The 25,000-nt window shown below is 41.3% G+C and overlaps 2 protein-coding genes across 2 annotated transcripts in view; one reads left to right on the top strand and one right to left on the bottom strand.

The window, feature by feature from the left end:
- The window catches only part of LOC311091863 (uncharacterized protein), a gene marked incomplete at both ends in the record, with an annotated part of 463,820 nt that overhangs the window by 252,563 nt on the left and 186,257 nt on the right, over window positions 1-25,000 (top strand). The window lies entirely within an intron of this gene.
- cacna1ib (calcium voltage-gated channel subunit alpha1 Ib) overlaps window positions 1-25,000 on the bottom strand; it is a 108,383-nt gene that overhangs the window by 19,237 nt on the left and 64,146 nt on the right. Inside the window, exons 19-25 of the mRNA XM_084129602.1 lie at window positions 23,858-23,926; window positions 15,418-15,596; window positions 12,869-12,995; window positions 12,584-12,709; window positions 11,955-12,044; window positions 10,433-10,625; window positions 1,502-1,653 (exon numbers count right to left, since the gene is read on the bottom strand). Of these exons, the coding sequence (XP_083985728.1) occupies window positions 1,502-1,653; window positions 10,433-10,625; window positions 11,955-12,044; window positions 12,584-12,709; window positions 12,869-12,995; window positions 15,418-15,596; window positions 23,858-23,926 (936 nt within the window). The remainder of the gene's footprint in view (window positions 1-1,501; window positions 1,654-10,432; window positions 10,626-11,954; window positions 12,045-12,583; window positions 12,710-12,868; window positions 12,996-15,417; window positions 15,597-23,857; window positions 23,927-25,000) is intronic.

Genomic DNA, 25,000 nt, shown 5'->3' with positions numbered 1-25,000 from the left:
AAATGTATTGCTCATTGTTAGTTCATGTTAGTTAATGCATTTACTAATGTTTAATAAAGGAACCTTATTGTAAAGTGTTACCGTTTTCTGTAATACTGTAGTGATGCACGGCATATCGGCCACCGTATCGGTATCAGACGATATATGTTCATTGTTATCGTTATCGGCCAGATAAGAAGATTTGGCTGATATATTAAAGCTGATTAATGATGGCTTATGAGACACTTCAGACACCGGTTCACCATGATCGCTTTGAATTGCTTGAAATATGAATTGAATCACTTCAAAAAGGAAAATATGGTTCACTGCAAGTCTGACATATCGGCTACATAAAATTATAATGAGAACATTATAATTGTGTGTTTGGGACATGGCTTTTAATGGTGAGACTTTTGATTTTGTAATCAGGCTCTCAAAAATTACATACAAATTTGGATTTCGATTTATCGGCCAATATATCGGTTATTGGTTTTTAAATATAAAGAATGATCGGTTATTGGTATTGGCCAAAATGTTCATATTGGTGCATCCCTAGAATATTGCTGTTTATTGTACATGATTTATGGGAGCACATCATTATAGTTTTAATAATGTTGAATGAGAATAAGTTCCTCTTCAGCATCTCTTTTCTCTTCTCTGATGACGAGGGCGGGGCTTTAACCTGTCACTCACATGAGATCAGCCAATAGCAAACCACAACCATCCAATCAATTCCTCACAGACACAATCAAGACACTGATTATCACACTGATGATTCAGGCTTTTCGTTTAAAAACACTCTCCGTCCACACTAGCGTTTTCAGGCGTTTCCCGACGTCTCAGTGTGAATGAGAAACTTCTGGATAACACCTGAAAACACTAAATTCACCTTTACAGCGCATGCGTAAACCCTCACAGAAGCGCACTGAGACGATACAGACGGAAAAATAAATAATACAGTTATTGCGCATTTCTTCTGACTATCAGCATATCAAAATATCTCAGCATTCACTGAAGCGTGAAAAAAATTAATTTCGTCCACGTCGATCTCACTCACCATTACATGTTTGGTCTAAAACGCTGAAACTGTTCTCATGTTTCACTGCAGCAAATGAGAGTGAATTTTCTGTCATGTTTGCAGGACTGTGATATGAAGAGTGTGTGAAGTAACATATTTGATCAACAGTGTGAAAGAGAACAGCTCATAACAGGCACAATACCGCTATAAACATGAATATCTATGGGTTCAATATGCGTCACATGACTAAACTTACATCATCGGTTTTAAACACCTGCGTTTTGACAGTCCACACTACAACACGAAAACTGTGTTTTCAAATGTATCCACTTTGGAGAGCGTTTTCATTAATAAAAACACTGTCTCAGTGTGAACGGAAGGACAAAACGGAGAGAAAAATATGTGTTTTCAAATGAAAACGTATTAGTGTGAACAAGGCCTCAAACTCTGGTTCAGACCAAACAGCTGATTGGCTGCAGTGGGTCATGTGACGGTGCTGCTCACCTGTGGTTGGCTGTAGTGCTCCAGGCTCATGGTGACCACATTGATGCAGATGATGAGGGTGATGAAGAGGTCCAGATAATGACTGGTGCAGAACGAGTGAATCATCAGACGAACACGGCCGTACGAGGCGTAATACGGCAGACGCTGGGCCTCTGCACACACACAATGTTTATTGTTATTAATATCATCATAACTGGCACCTTTATTTCACCTTCATGTTTCTCGCCACTGATTTTTAATAAAGCATGTTTCCGCCGTGGAGTAAAAAATATCTCACAATTCTGACTTTTTTCTCGCAATTGCATGTTTATATCTTGCAAATTTGACTGTTTTAAAATGTGATATAAACTCGCAAATCTGAGTTTTTTCCTCGCAATTGCAATTTATAAGTCAGAATTATGAGAAATAAACTTGCAATTGCAAGAAATATTCTGCAAAATAAAATCAGAATTTCAATATATAAATTGCTAGATATAAAAATAAAATTCTCTTAGAATTGTGAGATATAAATCTGGATGGATGGATGGATGGATGGATGGATGGATGGATGGATGGATGGATGGATGGATGGATGGATGGACTGATGGTCTGATGGAGTGATAGAGTGATAGACTAATAGAGTAATAGAGTAATAGAGTGATAGACTGATAGAGTGATAGAGTGATGGACTGATAGAGTAATAGAGTGATAGACTGATAGAGTGATAGAGTGATAGACTGATGGACTGATAGACTGATGGACTGATGGACTGATAGAGTGATAGACTGATGGACTGATAGAGTGATGGACTGATGGACTGATAGAGTAATAGAGTGATAGACTGATAGAGTGATAGAGTGATAGACTGATGGACTGATAGAGTGATAGAGTGATAGACTGATGGACTGATAGAGTGATTGACTGATGGACTGATAGAGTAATAGAGTGATAGACTCATAGAGTGATAGAGTGATAGACTGATGGACTGATAGAGTGATAGACTCATAGAGTGATAGAGTGATAGACTGATAGACTGATGGACTGATAGAGTGATAGAGTGATAGACTGATGGACTGATAGAGTGATAGACTGATAGACTGATGGACTGATAGAGTGATTGACTGATGGACTGATAGAGTAATAGAGTGATAGACTCATAGAGTGATAGAGTGATAGACTGATGGACTGATAGAGTGATAGACTCATAGAGTGATAGAGTGATAGACTGATAGACTGATGGACTGATAGAGTGATAGACTGATGGACTGATAGAGTGATAGAGTGATAGACTGATGGACTGATAGAGTGATAGACTGATAGACTGATGGACTGATAGAGTGATTGACTGATGGACTGATAGAGTAATAGAGTGATAGACTCATAGAGTGATAGACTGATAGACTGATGGACTGATAGAGTGATAGACTCATAGAGTGATAGAGTGATAGACTGATAGACTGATGGACTGATAGAGTGATAGACTGATGGACTGATAGAGTGATAGAGTGATAGACTGATGGACTGATGGACTGATAGAGTGATAGACTGATGGACTGATAGACTGATAGACTGATAGACTGATGGACTGATAGAGTGATAGACTGATGGACTGATGGACTGATAGAGTGATAGACTCATAGAGTGATAGAGTGATAGACTGATAGACTGATAGACTGATAGACTGATAGACTGATGGACTGATAGAGTGATAGACTGATGGACTGATAGACTGATAGACTGATAGACTGATGGACTGATAGAGTGATAGACTGATGGACTGATGGACTGATAGAGTGATAGACTCATAGAGTGATAGAGTGATAGACTGATGGACTGATAGAGTGATAGACTCATAGAGTGATAGAGTGATAGAGTGATAGACTGATAGACTGATGGACTGATGGACTGATAGAGTGATAGACTGATGGACTGATAGAGTGATAGAGTGATAGAGTGATAGACTGATGGACTGATAGAGTGATAGACTGATAGACTGATGGACTGATAGAGTGATAGACTGATGGACTGATAGAGTGATAGAGTGATAGAGTGATAGACTGATGGACTGATAGAGTGATAGACTGATGGACTGATAGAGTGATAGAGTGATAGACTGATGGACTGATAGAGTGATAGACTGATAGACTGATGGACTGATAGAGTGATAGACTGATGGACTGATAGAGTGATAGAGTGATAGACTGATGGACTGATAGAGTGATTGACTGATGGACTGATAGAGTAATAGAGTGATAGACTCATAGAGTGATAGAGTGATAGACTGATGGACTGATAGAGTGATAGACTGATGGACTGATAGAGTGATAGACTGATGGACTGATAGAGTGATAGACTGATAGACTGATGGACTGATAGAGTGATAGACTGATGGACTGATAGAGTGATAGAGTGATAGAGTGATAGACTGATGGACTGATAGAGTGATTGACTGATGGACTGATAGAGTGATGGACTGATGGACTGATAGAGTAATAGAGTGATAGACTGATAGAGTGATAGAGTGATAGACTGATGGACTGATAGAGTGATAGAGTGATAGACTCATAGAGTGATAGAGTGATAGACTGATGGACTGATAGAGTGATAGACTCATAGAGTGATAGAGTGATAGAGTGATAGACTGATAGACTGATGGACTGATGGACTGATAGAGTGATAGACTGATGGACTGATAGAGTGATAGAGTGATAGAGTGATAGACTGATGGACTGATAGAGTGATAGACTGATAGACTGATGGACTGATAGAGTGATAGACTGATGGACTGATAGAGTGATAGAGTGATAGAGTGATAGACTGATGGACTGATAGAGTGATAGACTGATGGACTGATAGAGTGATAGAGTGATAGACTGATGGACTGATAGAGTGATAGACTGATGGACTGATAGAGTGATGGACTGATGGACTGATAGAGTAATAGAGTGATAGAGTGATAGACTGATGGACTGATAGAGTGATAGAGTGATAGACTGATGGACTGATAGAGTGATTGACTGATGGACTGATAGAGTAATAGAGTGATAGACTCATAGAGTGATAGAGTGATAGACTGATGGACTGATAGAGTGATAGACTCATAGAGTGATAGAGTGATAGACTGATAGACTGATGGACTGATAGAGTGATAGAGTGATAGACTGATGGACTGATAGAGTGATAGACTGATAGACTGATGGACTGATAGAGTGATTGACTGATGGACTGATAGAGTAATAGAGTGATAGACTCATAGAGTGATAGAGTGATAGACTGATGGACTGATAGAGTGATAGACTCATAGAGTGATAGAGTGATAGACTGATAGACTGATGGACTGATAGAGTGATAGACTGATGGACTGATAGAGTGATAGAGTGATAGACTGATGGACTGATAGAGTGATAGACTGATAGACTGATGGACTGATAGAGTGATTGACTGATGGACTGATAGAGTAATAGAGTGATAGACTCATAGAGTGATAGACTGATAGACTGATGGACTGATAGAGTGATAGACTCATAGAGTGATAGAGTGATAGACTGATAGACTGATGGACTGATAGAGTGATAGACTGATGGACTGATAGAGTGATAGAGTGATAGACTGATGGACTGATGGACTGATAGAGTGATAGACTGATGGACTGATAGACTGATAGACTGATAGACTGATGGACTGATAGAGTGATAGACTGATGGACTGATGGACTGATAGAGTGATAGACTCATAGAGTGATAGAGTGATAGACTGATAGACTGATAGACTGATAGACTGATGGACTGATAGAGTGATAGACTGATGGACTGATAGACTGATAGACTGATAGACTGATGGACTGATAGAGTGATAGACTGATGGACTGATGGACTGATAGAGTGATAGACTCATAGAGTGATAGAGTGATAGACTGATGGACTGATAGAGTGATAGACTCATAGAGTGATAGAGTGATAGAGTGATAGACTGATAGACTGATGGACTGATGGACTGATAGAGTGATAGACTGATGGACTGATAGAGTGATAGAGTGATAGAGTGATAGACTGATGGACTGATAGAGTGATAGACTGATAGACTGATGGACTGATAGAGTGATAGACTGATGGACTGATAGAGTGATAGAGTGATAGAGTGATAGACTGATGGACTGATAGAGTGATAGACTGATGGACTGATAGAGTGATAGAGTGATAGACTGATGGACTGATAGAGTGATAGACTGATAGACTGATGGACTGATAGAGTGATAGACTGATGGACTGATAGAGTGATAGAGTGATAGACTGATGGACTGATAGAGTGATTGACTGATGGACTGATAGAGTAATAGAGTGATAGACTCATAGAGTGATAGAGTGATAGACTGATGGACTGATAGAGTGATAGACTGATGGACTGATAGAGTGATAGACTGATGGACTGATAGAGTGATAGACTGATAGACTGATGGACTGATAGAGTGATAGACTGATGGAGTGATAGAGTGATAGATTGATAGAGTGATAGACTGATGGACTGATAGAGTGATTGACTGATGGACTGATAGAGTGATGGACTGATGGACTGATAGAGTAATAGAGTGATAGACTGACAGAGTGATAGAGTGATAGACTGATGGACTGATAGAGTGATAGAGTGATAGACTCATAGAGTGATAGAGTGATAGACTGATGGACTGATAGAGTGATAGACTCATAGAGTGATAGAGTGATAGAGTGATAGACTGATAGACTGATGGACTGATGGACTGATAGAGTGATAGACTGATGGACTGATAGAGTGATAGAGTGATAGAGTGATAGACTGATGGACTGATAGAGTGATAGACTGATAGACTGATGGACTGATAGAGTGATAGACTGATGGACTGATAGAGTGATAGAGTGATAGAGTGATAGACTGATGGACTGATAGAGTGATAGACTGATGGACTGATAGAGTGATAGAGTGATAGACTGATGGACTGATAGAGTGATAGACTGATGGACTGATAGAGTGATGGACTGATGGACTGATAGAGTAATAGAGTGATAGACTGATAGAGTGATAGAGTGATAGACTGATGGACTGATAGAGTGATAGAGTGATAGACTGATGGACTGATAGAGTGATTGACTGATGGACTGATAGAGTAATAGAGTGATAGACTCATAGAGTGATAGAGTGATAGACTGATGGACTGATAGAGTGATAGACTCATAGAGTGATAGAGTGATAGACTGATAGACTGATGGACTGATAGAGTGATAGAGTGATAGACTGATGGACTGATAGAGTGATAGACTGATAGACTGATGGACTGATAGAGTGATTGACTGATGGACTGATAGAGTAATAGAGTGATAGACTCATAGAGTGATAGAGTGATAGACTGATGGACTGATAGAGTGATAGACTCATAGAGTGATAGAGTGATAGACTGATAGACTGATGGACTGATAGAGTGATAGACTGATGGACTGATAGAGTGATAGAGTGATAGACTGATGGACTGATAGAGTGATAGACTGATAGACTGATGGACTGATAGAGTGATTGACTGATGGACTGATAGAGTAATAGAGTGATAGACTCATAGAGTGATAGACTGATAGACTGATGGACTGATAGAGTGATAGACTCATAGAGTGATAGAGTGATAGACTGATAGACTGATGGACTGATAGAGTGATAGACTGATGGACTGATAGAGTGATAGAGTGATAGACTGATGGACTGATGGACTGATAGAGTGATAGACTGATGGACTGATAGACTGATAGACTGATAGACTGATGGACTGATAGAGTGATAGACTGATGGACTGATGGACTGATAGAGTGATAGACTCATAGAGTGATAGAGTGATAGACTGATAGACTGATAGACTGATAGACTGATGGACTGATAGAGTGATAGACTGATGGACTGATAGACTGATAGACTGATAGACTGATGGACTGATAGAGTGATAGACTGATGGACTGATGGACTGATAGAGTGATAGACTCATAGAGTGATAGAGTGATAGACTGATGGACTGATAGAGTGATAGACTCATAGAGTGATAGAGTGATAGACTGATAGACTGATGGACTGATGGACTGATAGAGTGATAGACTGATGGACTGATAGAGTGATAGAGTGATAGAGTGATAGACTGATGGACTGATAGAGTGATAGACTGATAGACTGATGGACTGATAGAGTGATAGACTGATGGACTGATAGAGTGATAGAGTGATAGAGTGATAGACTGATGGACTGATAGAGTGATAGACTGATGGACTGATAGAGTGATAGAGTGATAGACTGATGGACTGATAGAGTGATAGACTGATAGACTGATGGACTGATAGAGTGATAGACTGATGGACTGATAGAGTGATAGAGTGATAGACTGATGGACTGATAGAGTGATTGACTGATGGACTGATAGAGTAATAGAGTGATAGACTCATAGAGTGATAGAGTGATAGACTGATGGACTGATAGAGTGATAGACTGATGGACTGATAGAGTGATAGACTGATGGACTGATAGAGTGATAGACTGATAGACTGATGGACTGATAGAGTGATAGACTGATGGACTGATAGAGTGATAGAGTGATAGAGTGATAGACTGATGGACTGATAGAGTGATTGACTGATGGACTGATAGAGTAATAGAGTGATAGACTGATGGACTGATAGAGTGATAGACTGATGGACTGATAGAGTGATAGAGTGATAGAGTGATAGACTGATGGACTGATAGAGTGATAGACTGATAGACTGATGGACTGATAGAGTGATAGAGTGATAGACTGATGGACTGATAGAGTGATAGACTGATAGACTGATGGACTGATAGAGTGATAGACTGATGGACTGATAGAGTGATAGAGTGATAGACTGATGGACTGATAGAGTGATTGACTGATGGACTGATAGAGTAATAGAGTGATAGACTCATAGAGTGATAGAGTGATAGACTGATGGACTGATAGAGTGATGGACTGATGGACTGATAGAGTGATAGACTGATGGACTGATAGAGTGATAGAGTGATAGACTGATGGACTGATGGACTGATAGAGTGATAGACTGATGGACTGATAGACTGATAGACTGATAGACTGATGGACTGATAGAGTGATAGACTGATGGACTGATGGACTGATAGAGTGATAGACTCATAGAGTGATAGAGTGATAGACTGATAGACTGATAGACTGATAGACTGATGGACTGATAGAGTGATAGACTGATGGACTGATAGACTGATAGACTGATAGACTGATGGACTGATAGAGTGATAGACTGATGGACTGATGGACTGATGGACTGATAGAGTGATAGACTCATAGAGTGATAGAGTGATAGACTGATGGACTGATAGAGTGATAGACTCATAGAGTGATAGAGTGATAGAGTGATAGAGTGATAGACTGATAGACTGATGGACTGATGGACTGATAGAGTGATAGACTGATGGACTGATAGAGTGATAGAGTGATAGAGTGATAGACTGATGGACTGATAGAGTGATAGACTGATAGACTGATGGACTGATAGAGTGATAGACTGATGGACTGATAGAGTGATAGAGTGATAGAGTGATAGACTGATGGACTGATAGAGTGATTGACTGATGGACTGATAGAGTAATAGAGTGATAGACTGATGGACTGATAGAGTGATAGACTGATGGACTGATAGAGTGATAGAGTGATAGACTGATGGACTGATAGAGTGATAGACTGATAGACTGATAGAGTGATAGACTGATGGACTGATAGAGTGATAGAGTGATAGAGTGATAGACTGATGGACTGATAGAGTGATTGACTGATGGACTGATAGAGTAATAGAGTGATAGACTCATAGAGTGATAGAGTGATAGAGTGATAGACTGATGGACTGATAGAGTGATAGACTGATGGACTGATAGAGTGATAGACTGATGGACTGATAGAGTGATAGACTGATAGACTGATGGACTGATAGAGTGATAGACTGATGGACTGATAGAGTGATAGAGTGATAGAGTGATAGACTGATGGACTGATAGAGTGATTGACTGATGGACTGATAGAGTAATAGAGTGATAGACTGATGGACTGATAGAGTGATAGACTGATGGACTGATAGAGTGATAGAGTGATAGAGTGATAGACTGATAGACTGATGGACTGATAGAGTGATAGACTGATAGACTGATGGACTGATAGAGTGATAGACTGATGGACTGATAGAGTGATAGAGTGATAGAGTGATAGACTGATGGACTGATAGAGTGATTGACTGATGGACTGATAGAGTAATAGAGTGATAGACTGATGGACTGATAGAGTGATAGAGTGATAGACTGATGGACTGATAGAGTGATAGACTGATGGACTGATAGAGTGATAGACTGATGGACTGATAGAGTGATAGACTGATAGACTGATGGACTGATAGAGTGATAGACTGATGGACTGATAGAGTGATAGAGTGATAGAGTGATAGACTGATGGACTGATAGAGTGATTGACTGATGGACTGATAGAGTAATAGAGTGATAGACTGATGGACTGATAGAGTGATAGACTGATGGACTGATGGACTGATAGAGTGATAGAGTGATAGACTGATGGACTGATAGAGTGATAGACTGATAGACTGATGGACTGATAGAATGATAGACTGATGGACTGATAGAGTGATAGAGTGATAGAGTGATAGACTGATGGACTGATAGAGTGATTGACTGATGGACTGATAGAGTAATAGAGTGATAGACTCATAGAGTGATAGAGTGATAGAGTGATAGACTGATGGACTGATAGAGTGATGGACTGATGGACTGATAGAGTGATAGACTGATGGACTGATAGAGTGATGGACTGATGGACTGATAGAGTGATAGACTGATGGACTGATAGAGTGATGGACTGATGGACTGATAGAGTGATAGACTGATGGGTGGATGAGCGCTCACTGCGCCTCCTCCTGTCGAGCCGCTGCTGCCGCTTCTCCTGCCGCCGCTGGAACTCCTCCACCTCCTGATGCTGACGGCACTTGTGGAAGTTCTCCACCACCACTCCCACAAACATGTTCAGCACGAAGAAGCTGACGATCAGCAGGAACGAGATGAAGTACAGCAGCATCCAGGGGTTGTTGTTTTTGACAGGCTGAACAGAGACGCACAAGAGAATCATCTGAATCCTGATCGGGCCAGCGAATATTATAATATCATTATTGTATAATATCATCATGAATTGATGAATTACAGTTTTTCTGAATGGCTAAAAACACTAAATCTCGTTCTCTGAACCAAATTCTCAATAGCCGAAACTAATTTGTTGAATAAATCACTCTTTCTGTAAAACACATCTTGTAAAACAACAACAGGAAGAGGATGAGGAAGAGGGAGAGGAGGAAGAGGAAGAGGATGGGAATGAGGAAGAGGAGGATGAGGATGAGGAAGAGGAGGACAAGGAGGAAAGAGGATGAGGACGAGGAGGAAGAGGATGAGGATGAGGAAGAGGATGAGGGAGAGGAAGGGGAAGAGGACGAGGAAGAGGAGGGAGAGGATGAGGAAGAGGATGAGGGAGAGGATGAGGACAAGGAGGAAGAGGAAGGGGACGAGAAGGAAGAGGAAGGGGAAGAGGACGAGGAGGAAGAGGAGGAAGAAGATGAGGAAGAGGATGAGGGAGAGGAAGGGGAAGAGGATGAGGAGGAAGAGGATGAGGGAGAGGAAGGGGAAGAGGACGAGGAGGATGAGGAAGAGGATGAGGAAAAGGAGGAAGAGGGTGAGGAAGAGAGAGAGGAGGAAGAGGATAAGGAAGAACAGGATGAGGAAGATGGAGAGGAGGAAGAGGATGAGGACGAGAAGGAAGAGGATGAGGAGGAAGAGGATGAGGACGAGGAGGAAGAGAATGAGGAAGAGGATGAGGGAGAGGAGGAAGAGGATGAGGATGAAGAGGATGAGGACGAGGAGGAAGAGAATGAGGAAGAGGATGAGGGAGAGGAGGAAGAGGAGGAGGAAGAGGATGAGGATGAGGGAGAGGAAGGGGAAGAGGATGAGGAAAAGGAGGAAGAGGATGATGAAGAGGTAGAGGAGGAAGAGGATGAGGACGAGAAGGAAGCGGATGAGGAAAAGGAGGATGAGGATGAGGAAGAGGATGATGAGGAAGAGGATGAGGGAGAGAAGGAAGAGGAATAAAAGGATGAGGGAGAGGAGAAAGAGGATGAGGAGAATGAGGAAGAGGATGAGGGAGAGAAGGAAAAGGAAGAGGATAGGAAGAGGATAGGAAGAGGAGAAAGAGGAAGAGGGAGAGGAGGAAGAGGAGGAAGAGGAAAAGGAGAGGAAGAAGAGGATGAGGAAGAGGAGGTGTGGAGAATGTTGTCAAGGCTGAATCTGGAACACTAGAGGGTTTTCTTCCTTTGCCTGGCAAGAGACGGCATTCCCTGTGATGTGTGTGTGAGAGTGTGTGTGTGTGTGTGTGTGTGTGTTTTACCTGTTGGTCGATCCCGACAGCATCCAGCCCGTGGTACATTATATTTACCCATCCATCTTTAGATGCCAACACAAACAGTGACATCAGAGCCTGAAATGGAAAACCACCGAACAAACAGTCACACACACACACACACACACACACACACACACACACACACACACACACACACACACACACACACACACACACACACAGCAGATCAGCAGCAGAAAGTCAAGATCACACGGATCTCCTCAGTAGGATTTAAAATATTATTATTATACACTCCCATGATGCACTATGAATGATGTCATCAATTTGTTCTCAACAATCTTAAACCATTTATATTTTTTGGATGAAAATTAATATTAACATAAATTTTTAAGATACTATTTTAAACTTGTACTTGTATTTTCTGGATTTTTTAAAGGATTTATTGTGGAGTGATGGAAACTAAGGGAAATATAAAAACATAAATTAATTCAACTTACTGATAATAACTATAATAGTATCTCAATGATTCTAAAACAACAGATATGGTTCAGATATGGCCGTTCAGCTCAAAACTCTATATTGGAGAATATTTAGTAATGTCTATGGAGAAAGAAAGACGTCAGGAATCATGAAGAGACGGATCGGACCCTCACCTGCCCCAGGTTGTCAAAGTTGTACTTGTGATGAACCCAGCGGTAATTCGCAGACAGACAGTCGGATTTATTGGTGATGTTCTTCACATCCAAACCCACACAGTAAAAGAACTTCCCTTTGAAGAGCTGTTGAGACACACACACACACACACACACACACACAAACACACAGACACAACACATACACACAGACGGACACAGAGAGAGAGAGAGAGAGAGGGTGAGATCAGCGTCTGACGGAGCAGGGCGAGAGATTAGCGATGACTGAGTATGAGTGAGATTAACCTGAACTCCCAGGATGCCGAAGATGATGAAGAAAGCGCAGCAGATCAAGACGATGTTTCCGATGGGCTTCAGTGACGTGATCAGAGTCTCCACCACCAGCTTCAGTCCTGGAGCGCGACTGATCACCCTGAGGAACAACAGAGAACACAGTCAGAACCACACAGAACCACACAGAAACGCACAGAACCACACAGAACCACAGAAAAGCACAGAACCACACAGAACCACAGAAAAGCACAGAACTGCACAAAACAGCACAAAACAGCACAGAACCACACAGAACCGCACAGAACAGCACAGAACTGCACAAAACAGCACAGAACCGCTTAAAACCGCACAGAACCGCATAGAACCACACAGAACGACACAGAACCACAGAAAAGCACAGAACTGCACAAAACAGCACAGAACCACACAGAACCACACAGAACCGCACAGAACAGCACAGAACTGCACAGAACCACACAGAACCGCTTAAAACCACATAGAACCACACAGAACAGCACAGAACTGCACAGAACCACACAGAACAGCACAGAACTGCACAAAACAGCACAGAACCACACAGAACCGCACAGAACAGCACAGAACTGCACAAAACAGCACAGAACCACACAGAACTGCACAAAACAGCACAGAACCACACAGAACCACACAGAACTGCACAGAACAGCACAGAACTGCACAGAACCACACAGAACCGCTTAAAACCGCACAGAACCGCATAGAACCACACAGAACGACACAGAACCACAGAAAAGCACAGAACTGCACAGAACCACACAGAACCACACAGAACCGCACAGAACCGCATAGAACCACACAGAACGACACAGAACCACAGAAAAGCACAGAACTGCACAGAACCACACAGAACCACACAGAACCGCACAGAACAGCACAGAACAGCACAGAACTGCACAGAACCACACAGAACCGCTTAAAACTGCACAGAACCGCATAGAACCACACAGAACGACACAGAACCACAGAAAAGCACAGAACTGCACAGAACCGCACAGAACAGCACAGAACTGCACAAAACAGCACAGAACCACACAGAACCACACAGAACTGCACAGAACAGCACAGAACTGCACAGAACCACACAGAACCACACAGAACCGCTTAAAACCGCACAGAACCGCACAGAACGACACAGAACCACAGAAAAGCACAGAACTGCACAAAACAGCACAGAACCACACAGAACCGCACAGAACAGCACAGAACTGCACAGAACAGCACAGAACTGCACAGAACTGCACAGAACCACACATAACCGCATAGAACCACACAGGACTGCACAGAACAGCACAGAACCACACAGTACCACACAGAACAACACAGAACCACACAGAACCGCATAGAACTGCACAGAACAACACAGTACCACACAGAAACGCACAGAACCACACAGAACCGCACAGAACAGCACAGAACTGCACAGAACAACACAGTACCACACAGAAACGCACAGAACCACACAGAACCGCACAGAACAGCACAGAACTGCACAGAACTGCACAGAAATGCATAGAACCGCACAGAACCGCACAGAACCACACAGAACCACACAGAACACCACAGAACCACACAGAACCACATAGAACCACACAGAAACGCACAGAACTGCACAGAACCACACAGTAGCACACAGTAGCACACAGAAATGCATAGAACAGCACAGAACCGCACAGAACCGCACAGAAACACACAGAACCACACAGTACCACACAGAACCGCATAGAACCGCACAAAACCACACAGAACCACACAGTACTACACAGAAATGCACAAAACCACACAGAACTACACAGAACCACACAGTACCGCACAGAACCGCATAGAACCGCACAAAACCACACAGAACTACACAGAACCACACAGTACTACACAGAAATGCACAGAACCGCATAGAACCGCACAGAACCAGCCCAGACCGCCGGACTCGACAGCCAAGAACAGGGTCTTTTCATGGTAACACTTTATAATAAGCTTCTCAAGGCAGTGAGTTTGAGTCAGAAACTTCAGCAGCTTCACACACAACAAACTTCTCATTTTTTTTATTCATATCTATATTCTGAAGGGTTGTTCAGATATCATTCATCTTATTTATACAACATTGTACAGAGAAAACCTGTTTGATTTCTGTCTGTTGACAGCATTTTCTGATTTATGGAGTGATAAAAGGAGAACTAATGTCAACAATGTCTTTCACTTATCTTATTTTCACTTAAAAAACACTTATCCAGTGTTCAGATTTCTGATCTGAAAATGTATGCAAATCAGTGCATATTTAATTATACAATGCCTCATTAGGATGGTTAAACATAACGTTTGAAAAAACAATTGTAATACAAAACAACTGTCCTCATACTGTGATAAATCAACTGGGGAACGGCTGGTGATTTATAGATTTATAGATTTATATCTCTTCACCTGTAGTCATGATTCTGCTAATAAAGCATGAGCACAGAATGAACCTGCAGTCAGTGCGTGTCAGTGTGTTGCGCTGCTCTAAAGAAAGTGTGTGTTGTCGTTGTGACCTGAGCGGGCGTAATGTCCTCAGCAGTCGCAGCACACGCAGCACGCCCAGGATCTTCGCTCCGCCCGCCATCGACACCACAATGTCAATCAGAGACACGAAGACAAGAAAACCATCCAGAACATTCCAGCTGCTCCGCAGATACGCTCGATCACCCAGATACAGGCCCTTAGACACCACCTGACACAGAGAGAGAGAGAGAGAGAGAGAGAGAGAGAGAGAGAGAGAGAGAGAGAGAGAGAGAGTTTTATAAACAAAACAGTTTATTGAACCTTTACCTCAAAGTATTGAATTGTATTAGATTTGTATTAGAATTATTCGAGATGGGAATTACCTTGAGATACTGTAGTATTGTAATGGTACTGTAGTATTGTAATGGTACTGTAGTATTGTATTGATACTGTAGTATTTTATTGTATTGATACTGTAGTATTGTATTGTATTGTATTGTATTGTATTGATACTGTAGTATTGTATTGTATTGGTACTGTAGTATTGTATTGTATTGATACTGTAGTATTGCATTGTATTGGTACTGTAGAATTGTATTGTACTGATACTGTAGTATTGCATTGTATTGATACTGTAGTATTGTATTGATACTGTAGTATTGTATTGCATTGATACTGTAGTATTTTATTGCATTGATACTGTAGTATTGTATTGCATTGATACTGTAGTATTGTATTGTATTGATACTGTAGTATTTTATTGTATTGATATTGTATTGATACTGTAGTATTTTATTGTATTGATACTGTAGTATTGTATTGTATTGGTACTGTAGTATTGTATTGTATTGATACTGTAGTATTGTAATGGTACTGTAGTATTTTATTGTATTGATACTGTAGTATTGTATTGTATTGTATTGTATTGATACTGTAGTATTGCATTGTATTGGTACTGTAGTATTGTATTGTATTGATACTGTAGTATTGTATTGCATTGATACTGTAGTATTGTATTGTATTGATACTGTAGTATTTTATTGTATTGATACTGTAGTATTGCATTGTATTGATACTGTAGTATTTTATTGCATTGATACTGTAGTATTGTATTGATACTGTAGTATTGTATTGTATTGGTACTGTAGTATTGCATTGTATTGGTACTGTAGAATTGTATTGCATTGATACTGTAGTATTTTATTGTATTGATACTGTAGTATTGTATTGTATTGGTACTGTAGTATTGTATTGTATTGATACTGTAGTATTGTAATGGTACTGTAGTATTTTATTGTATTGATACTGTAGTATTGTATTGTATTGTATTGTATTGATACTGTAGTATTGCATTGTATTGGTACTGTAGTATTGTATTGTATTGATACTGTAGTATTGTATTGCATTGATACTGTAGTATTGTATTGTATTGATACTGTAGTATTTTATTGTATTGATACTGTAGTATTGCATTGTATTGATACTGTAGTATTTTATTGCATTGATACTGTAGTATTGTATTGATACTGTAGTATTGTATTGTATTGGTACTGTAGTATTGCATTGTATTGGTACTGTAGAATTGTATTGCATTGATACTGTAGTATTTTATTGTATTGATACTGTAGTATTGTATTGTATTGATACTGTAGTATTTTATTGATACTGTGGTATTGTATTGTAACTGTAGTACTGTATTGATACTGTAGTATTGTATTAATTATAATGATGACTGGAGGTTGTTTGTATTGTCGCTGTATTGTCAAAGTTAGATTGAGAATTTCCACGACAGTTTATATAAAAATATGCAATTTGATGCAGATGCTGATATTTATATGGACAAAAAGATGAAATTCTGATGCTTGTAATGTAAATCAATGAGATCTTTATAACAGTATCGCAGATATGACATAAAATTCAGCTTCCAGAAGAAATCAGAAATACAGTATCACATTCAAATCCCAGACTCAAAACACTTCTGTTTAGCTGTGCATTTACAGAATGAGCGCTGTGCCGCTGTACGTCCGACTGATTACACTGTATTTTATTTCTGCATCCTCCTTTTGATTCTAAACACTGAAAACTGGATAAGAGACAAACATAAATGACTTAATTGGAGAAACTGAGAGATGAACCGATGCTGAAGACCCAGGTCTGTGGTGGAGTGAGTCTGACGTGATTAAACTCGGGGTTCTGTGGGTGTGGACTGATGGAGCAGTGGACCCGAGGCCAGTCCTAGAGCTCCTCCTGTCCGGTTTTAGGGAAAAATCGGGTCCATCGGAGACTTAGGCGCGCCGAATAAACACCACAGACACAGTGTCAGAGTAAAACTATATGCAAAATATGAGACACCGGTGTTTTGCCAGATGAGAAGTTTATTCTATGTATCATCTTTTTAATAATCTAATTCATTTTACTCTAATTCATTTTATAACTGTATCATTTATCTCTTTTAATTCCTTTTATAACTGTTTTAAATTCCCTTGCTTTTATTTTGTGCTTAGTTTCTACGCAAAACACTTTGAATTGCCATAATGTGATATTTTAATTCCTTTCTATGTAAAGCATTTTGAATTGCCATTGTGTGTGAAATGTCTATAAATAAACTTGCCTTATAATCACTCATGTTGATCATTCAGAGCTCGTAGAAGTGTGCAGGATTTATAGGGTTAAATCAATCTTGTGCAGGTTTAATGACTGATTTTGAGGTTGAGGGCCACAGAAAGACAAGGAAGAGATTTCTCTTTTAAAACTTCATAAATCTATTATAATATTGGACCTCTGCATGATTATTTGATAAGTTTCACAGCACTCTTTGCCTTCTGTCTGCTGTGAGCCTGACACACACTGACACACACTCTTCTGACACACTCTTCTGACACACACTCATCTGACACACTCTCATCTGATACACACTCTTCTGACACACACTCTTCTGACACACACTCTTCTGACACACACTCTTCTGACACACACTCTTCTGACACACACTCACACACTCTTCTGACACACACTCTTCTGACACACTCATCTGACACACACTCATCTGATACACACTCTTCTGACACACACTCTTCTGACACACACTCTTCTGATACACACTCTTCTGACGCACACTCTTCTGATACACACTCACACACTCTTCTGACACACACTCTTCTGACACACACTCTTCTGACACACACTCTTCTGACACACACTCTTCTGACACACACTCACACACTCTTCTGACACACACTCTTCTGACACACACTCTTCTGACACACACTCACACACTCTTCTGACACACACTCTTCTGACACACTCATCTGACACACACTCATCTGATACACACTCTTCTGACACACACTCTTCTGACACACACTCTTCTGATGCACACTCTTCTGACGCACACTCTTCTGATACACACTCTTCTGACACACACTCTTCTGACACACACTCTTCTGACACACACTCTTCTGATACACACTCTTCTGACACACACTCACACACTCTTCTGACACACTCTTCTGATACACACTCTTCTGATACACACTCTTCTGACACACACTCACACACTCTTCTGACACACACTCTTCTGACACACACTCATCTGACACACACTCATCTGACACACTCATCTGATACACACTCTTCTGACACACACTCTTCTGATACACACTCTTCTGATACACACTCTTCTGACACACACTCTTCTGACACACACTCTTCTGACACACACTCTTCTGATACACACTCACACACTCTTCTGACACACTCACACACTCTTCTGACACACACTCTTCTGACACACACTCACACACTCTTCTGATACACACTCTTCTGACACACACTCTTCTGACACACACTCTTCTGACACACACTCTTCTGATACACACTCTTCTGACACACACTCTTCTGACACACACTCACTCTTCTGACACACACTCTTCTGATACACACTCTTCTGATACACACTCACACACTCTTCTGATACACACTCTTCTGACACACTCACACACTCTTCTGACACACTCTTCTGATACACACTCTTCTGACACACACTCTTCTGATACACACTCTTCTGACACACACTCCTCTGATACACACTCTTCTGATACACACTCTTCTGACACACACTCTTCTGACACACACTCACTCTTCTGACACACACTCTTCTGATACACACTCACACACTCTTCTGATACACACTCTTCTGACACACTCACACACTCTTCTGACACACACTCTTCTGACACACACTCTTCTGACACACACTCACACACTCTTCTGATACACACTCTTCTGACACACTCACACACTCACACACTCTTCTGACACACTCTTCTGATACACACTCTTCTGACACACACTCTTCTGATACACACTCTTCTGACACACACTCCTCTGATACACACTCTTCTGACACACACTCTTCTGACACACACTCTTCTGATACACACTCTTCTGACACACACTCTTCTGACACACACTCACTCTTCTGACACACACTCTTCTGATACACACTCACAAACTCTTCTGACACACACTCTTCTGACACACACTCTTCTGACACACACTCACTCTTCTGACACACACTCTTCTGATACACACTCTTCTGACACACTCACACACTCTTCTGACACACACTCTTCTGACACACACTCTTCTGACACACACTCACACACTCTTCTGACACACACTCTTCTGACACACACTCTTCTGACACACACTCTTCTGACACACACTCATCTGACACACTCATCTGACACACTCTTCTGACACACTCTTCTGACACACTCTTCTGACACACACTCACACACTCTTCTGACACACTCTCTTCTGATACACTCACACTCTTCTGATACACACTCTTCTGACAAACACTCTTCTGATACACACTCACACACTCTTTTGATACACTCTTCTGACACACTCTCTTCTGATACACACTCTTCTGACACACACTCTTCTGACACACACACTCTTCTGACACACACTCTTCTGACACACACACTCTTCTGACACACACTCTTCTGACACACACTCTTCTGACACACACTCTTCTGATACACACTCTTCTGATACACACTCTTCTGACACACTCTTCTGACACACACTCACACACTCTTCTGACACACACTCACACACTCTTCTGACACACACTCTTCTGATACACACACTCTTCTGATACACACTCTTCTGACACACACTCTTCTGATACACACTCACACACTCTTTTGATACACTCTTCTGACACACTCTCTTCTGACACACACACTCTTCTGACACACACTCTTCTGACACACACACTCTTCTGACACACACACTCTTCTGACACACACACTCTTCTGACACACACTCTTCTGACACACACTCATCTGACACACACACTCTTCTGACACACACTCTTCTGATACACACACACTCTTCTGACACACTCTTCTGATACACACTCACACACTCTTCTGACACACACTCTTCTGATACACACACACTCTTCTGATACACTCTTCTGACACACTCTCTTCTGATACACACTCTTCTGATACACACTCTTCTGACACACACTCTTCTGACACACACTCTTCTGACACACACTCTTCTGACACACACTCATCTGACACACTCTTCTGACACACACTCTTCTGACACACTCATCTGACACACTCTTCTGACACACACTCACACACTCTTCTGACACACTCTCTTCTGATACACTCACACTCTTCTGATACACACTCTTCTGACACACACTCTTCTGATACACACTCACACACTCTTTTGATACACTCTTCTGACACACTCTCTTCTGATACACACTCTTCTGACACACACTCTTCTGATACACACTCTTCTGACACACTCTTCTGACACACACTCACACACTCTTCTGACACACACTCTTCTGATACACACACTCTTCTGATACACACTCTTCTGACACACACTCTTCTGATACACACTCACACACTCTTTTGATACACTCTTCTGACACACTCTCTTCTGATACACACTCTTCTGACACACACTCTTCTGACACACACACTCTTCTGACACACACTCTTCTGACACACACACTCTTCTGACACACACACTCTTCTGACACACACTCTTCTGACACACTCTTCTGACACACACTCTTCTGACACACACTCTTCTGACACACACTCATCTGACACACACACTCTTCTGACACACACTCTTCTGATACACACACACTCTTCTGATACACTCTTCTGACACTCTTCTGATACACACTCTTCTGATACACACTCTTCTGATACACACTCTTCTGACACACTCTTCTGATACACACTCACACACTCTTCTGACACACACTCTTCTGATACACACACACTCTTCTGATACACTCTTCTGACACACTCTCTTCTGATACACACTCTTCTGATACACACTCTTCTGACACACTCTTCTGATACACACTCACACACTCTTCTGACACACACTCTTCTGATACACACACACTCTTCTGATACACTCTTCTGACACACTCTCTTCTGATACACACTCTTCTGATACACACTCTTCTGACACACTCTTCTGATACACACTCACACACTCTTCTGACACACACTCTTCTGATACACACTCTTCTGACACACTCTCTTCTGATACACACTCACACACTCTTGACACACACTCTTCTGACACACACTCTTCTGATACACACTCTTCTGACACACACTCTTCTGACACACACTCTTCTGACACACACTCTTCTGACACACTCTTCTGACACACACTCTTCTGACACACACTCTTCTGACACCACACTCTTCTGATACACACTCTTCTGACACACACTCTTCTGACACACACACTCTTCTGACACACACTCTTCTGACACACACTCTTCTGACACTCACTCTTCTGACACACACTCTTCTGACACACACTCATCTGACACACACACTCTTCTGACACACACTCTTCTGATACACACACACTCTTCTGATACACTCTTCTGACACACTCTCTTCTGATACACACTCTTCTGATACACACTCTTCTGACACACTCTTCTGATACACACTCACACACTCTTCTGACACACACTCTTCTGATACACACACACTCTTCTGATACACTCTTCTGACACACTCTCTTCTGATACACACTCTTCTGATACACACTCTTCTGACACACTCTTCTGATACACACTCACACACTCTTCTGACACACACTCTTCTGATACACACACACTCTTCTGATACACTCTTCTGACACACTCTCTTCTGATACACACTCTTCTGACACACTCTTCTGATACACACTCACACACTCTTCTGACACACTCTTCTGATACACACTCTTCTGACACACTCTCTTCTGATACACACTCACACAGCTCTTGACACACACTCTTCTGACACACACTCTTCTGATACACACTCTTCTGACACACACTCTTCTGACACACACTCTTCTGACACACTCTTCTGACACACACTCTTCTGACACACACTCTTCTGATACACACTCACACACTCTTCTGATACACACTCTTCTGACACACACTCTTCTGATACACACTCACACACTCTTCTGATACACACTCTTCTGACACACACACTCTTCTGACACACACTGTCCTGTAAAACTCTTCACTCCAGTGTTTACCCAGCATGCACTGCGTCTCCAGCTTTCTCATTGGCTAACGAGGCTGATGGCACATGATCTGAATGAGCCGAGTCATCAGTGTGAGCGACAGACGCTGAAGTGTAATAGTCGGATCTTAAAGTGACAGTGCCTAATAAACCTGCTGCTGTCAATCAAAGAACAAAAGAAAAGAGAAAATCTGAATAACTTCTGTAGCTTTAATAAGGATTCATCTACAGTAGTCAACATTTGAAGTGGATCAAAACCTTTCATCAAAGTTATACATGAGTTTTGAACAATACCAGTTCTAGTCTTAGGAAAACTTTGATGAACTTTTTTGATCCACTTCAAATGTTGACTACTGTATATTTAATTTATAATTTATGCTGTGAAGACTGTGAAGTGATTGCTAACTTTAATTAATTTCTGTATATTTCCTACATGTTAGATGAAATATTTTAAATATACAGTTTTTATGCTGTTTTTTATGTTTTTTCTACATTAATTACTTTAAACTTTAATGTTAGGTGCGATTAATTACACAAAATGCAATTAATACAATTAATTATTAATTTGTTTTAATCGATTGACAGAACTACTGTTTATTTATACTTACACTATACCCTATCATGTATGTCATCTTTCATTTTAATGTGTAACATTAAACCAGTGTTCCCAGTCCTGAGATTAATGAAGAGCAGCCAGAGGAATAATCACACTGATTACATTCTTTTAATGTTATTTTGTTTGTTTTTTGCACTATATTTATTATGATAACCCATTGTTGTCTGTATGAGCACAGCCACTGATACAGGCTGCACAGAAGTGTTCAGGATACCTTACACACACACACACACACACACACGACGTGCTCAGGTGAGACGTTACCTTGACTGTCATCTCGGCCACAAAGATGGCAGTGAAAACATAGTTGGAGATGGTGAGGAAGACTCGCTCCTGATGGGGGAGAGAGAGAGGGAGAGAGAGAGAGAGAGAGAGAGAGAGAGAGGGAGGGAGAGAGAGAGGGAGAGAGAGAGAGAGACAGAGAGAGAGAGAGAGACAGAGAGAGAGAGGGAGAGAGAGAGAGAGAGAGAGAGAGGAGAGAGAGAGGGGAGGGAGAGAGAGAGACAGAGAGAGAGAGGGAGAGAGAGAGAGAGGGAGAGAGAGAGAGGGAGGGAGAGAGAGGAGACAGAGAGAGAGGGAGAGAGAGAGAGAGGGAGAGAGAGAGAGAGAGAGAGAGAGTGAGACAAGGCAGCTCGAGGTAATGATACAGCGGCTCCAGAAATGTCAAACTAAGAATGAGATGTGAGACTTTTTACATTACCGGGGGTAAAATATCCTGTGATTATTACGCTTGAAATGTCACACCAGTCCTGCTGAAGTTCATGCTTTAACACGCTGAGCCTCTACAGGAACAGTCATGATGCTGACACAAAGCTAGCCAAACCGATCTAATTCGCTGATTAACAGTGTTACTTCCTGAGAATCTAGAAATCATTACTAGGGTGTGTGATGGTCTTCAATGCATAAACATTTTTAAAGGCACACTATGCAGTTTCTGTTTTTCTCAAACAGCGACCCCTAGAGTTGTACTTGTATTTAACGTTCCTGTCGATAAATACCACTCACGCAGAACCGTCTCTGCACTCTTCCAACCGCGCTTTCTTCATTTTTATGTCTATGTGGTGTTTTTAATATGCATGTGTAAATTCATAAGTCGACACCATTGCTGAGTATTTTTGTGGTGAAAATCCAGCTTTTAATGTTGTTTATGTGTCTATGTGGTGTTTTTAATATGCTTTAAGGTCAAACCATGTGTAAATTCATAAGTCGACACCATTGCTGAGTATTTCCTCCTTAAAACTGCAGTGAACCAAAGACAGTCTCAAAAACACGCTTTGAAATCGCTGGTGTTTCTGACGTCACAAACTACCTTGTAACCAATCAGATCAACGTGTGATCGTCAACCAGTGGATCTCTGAGCTGAGTGATGTGAGTGGAGGCGGGGCTCATTTGCATATTCATAGAACC

The sequence above is a fragment of the Abramis brama genome (assembly GCF_963993115.1).
Source record: "Abramis brama genome assembly, chromosome: 11".
Taxonomy (NCBI): Eukaryota; Metazoa; Chordata; class Actinopteri; order Cypriniformes; family Leuciscidae; genus Abramis; species Abramis brama.
The sequence above is the reverse complement of the archived record's forward strand: the minus strand, read 5'-3'. Positions and strand labels throughout refer to the sequence as shown.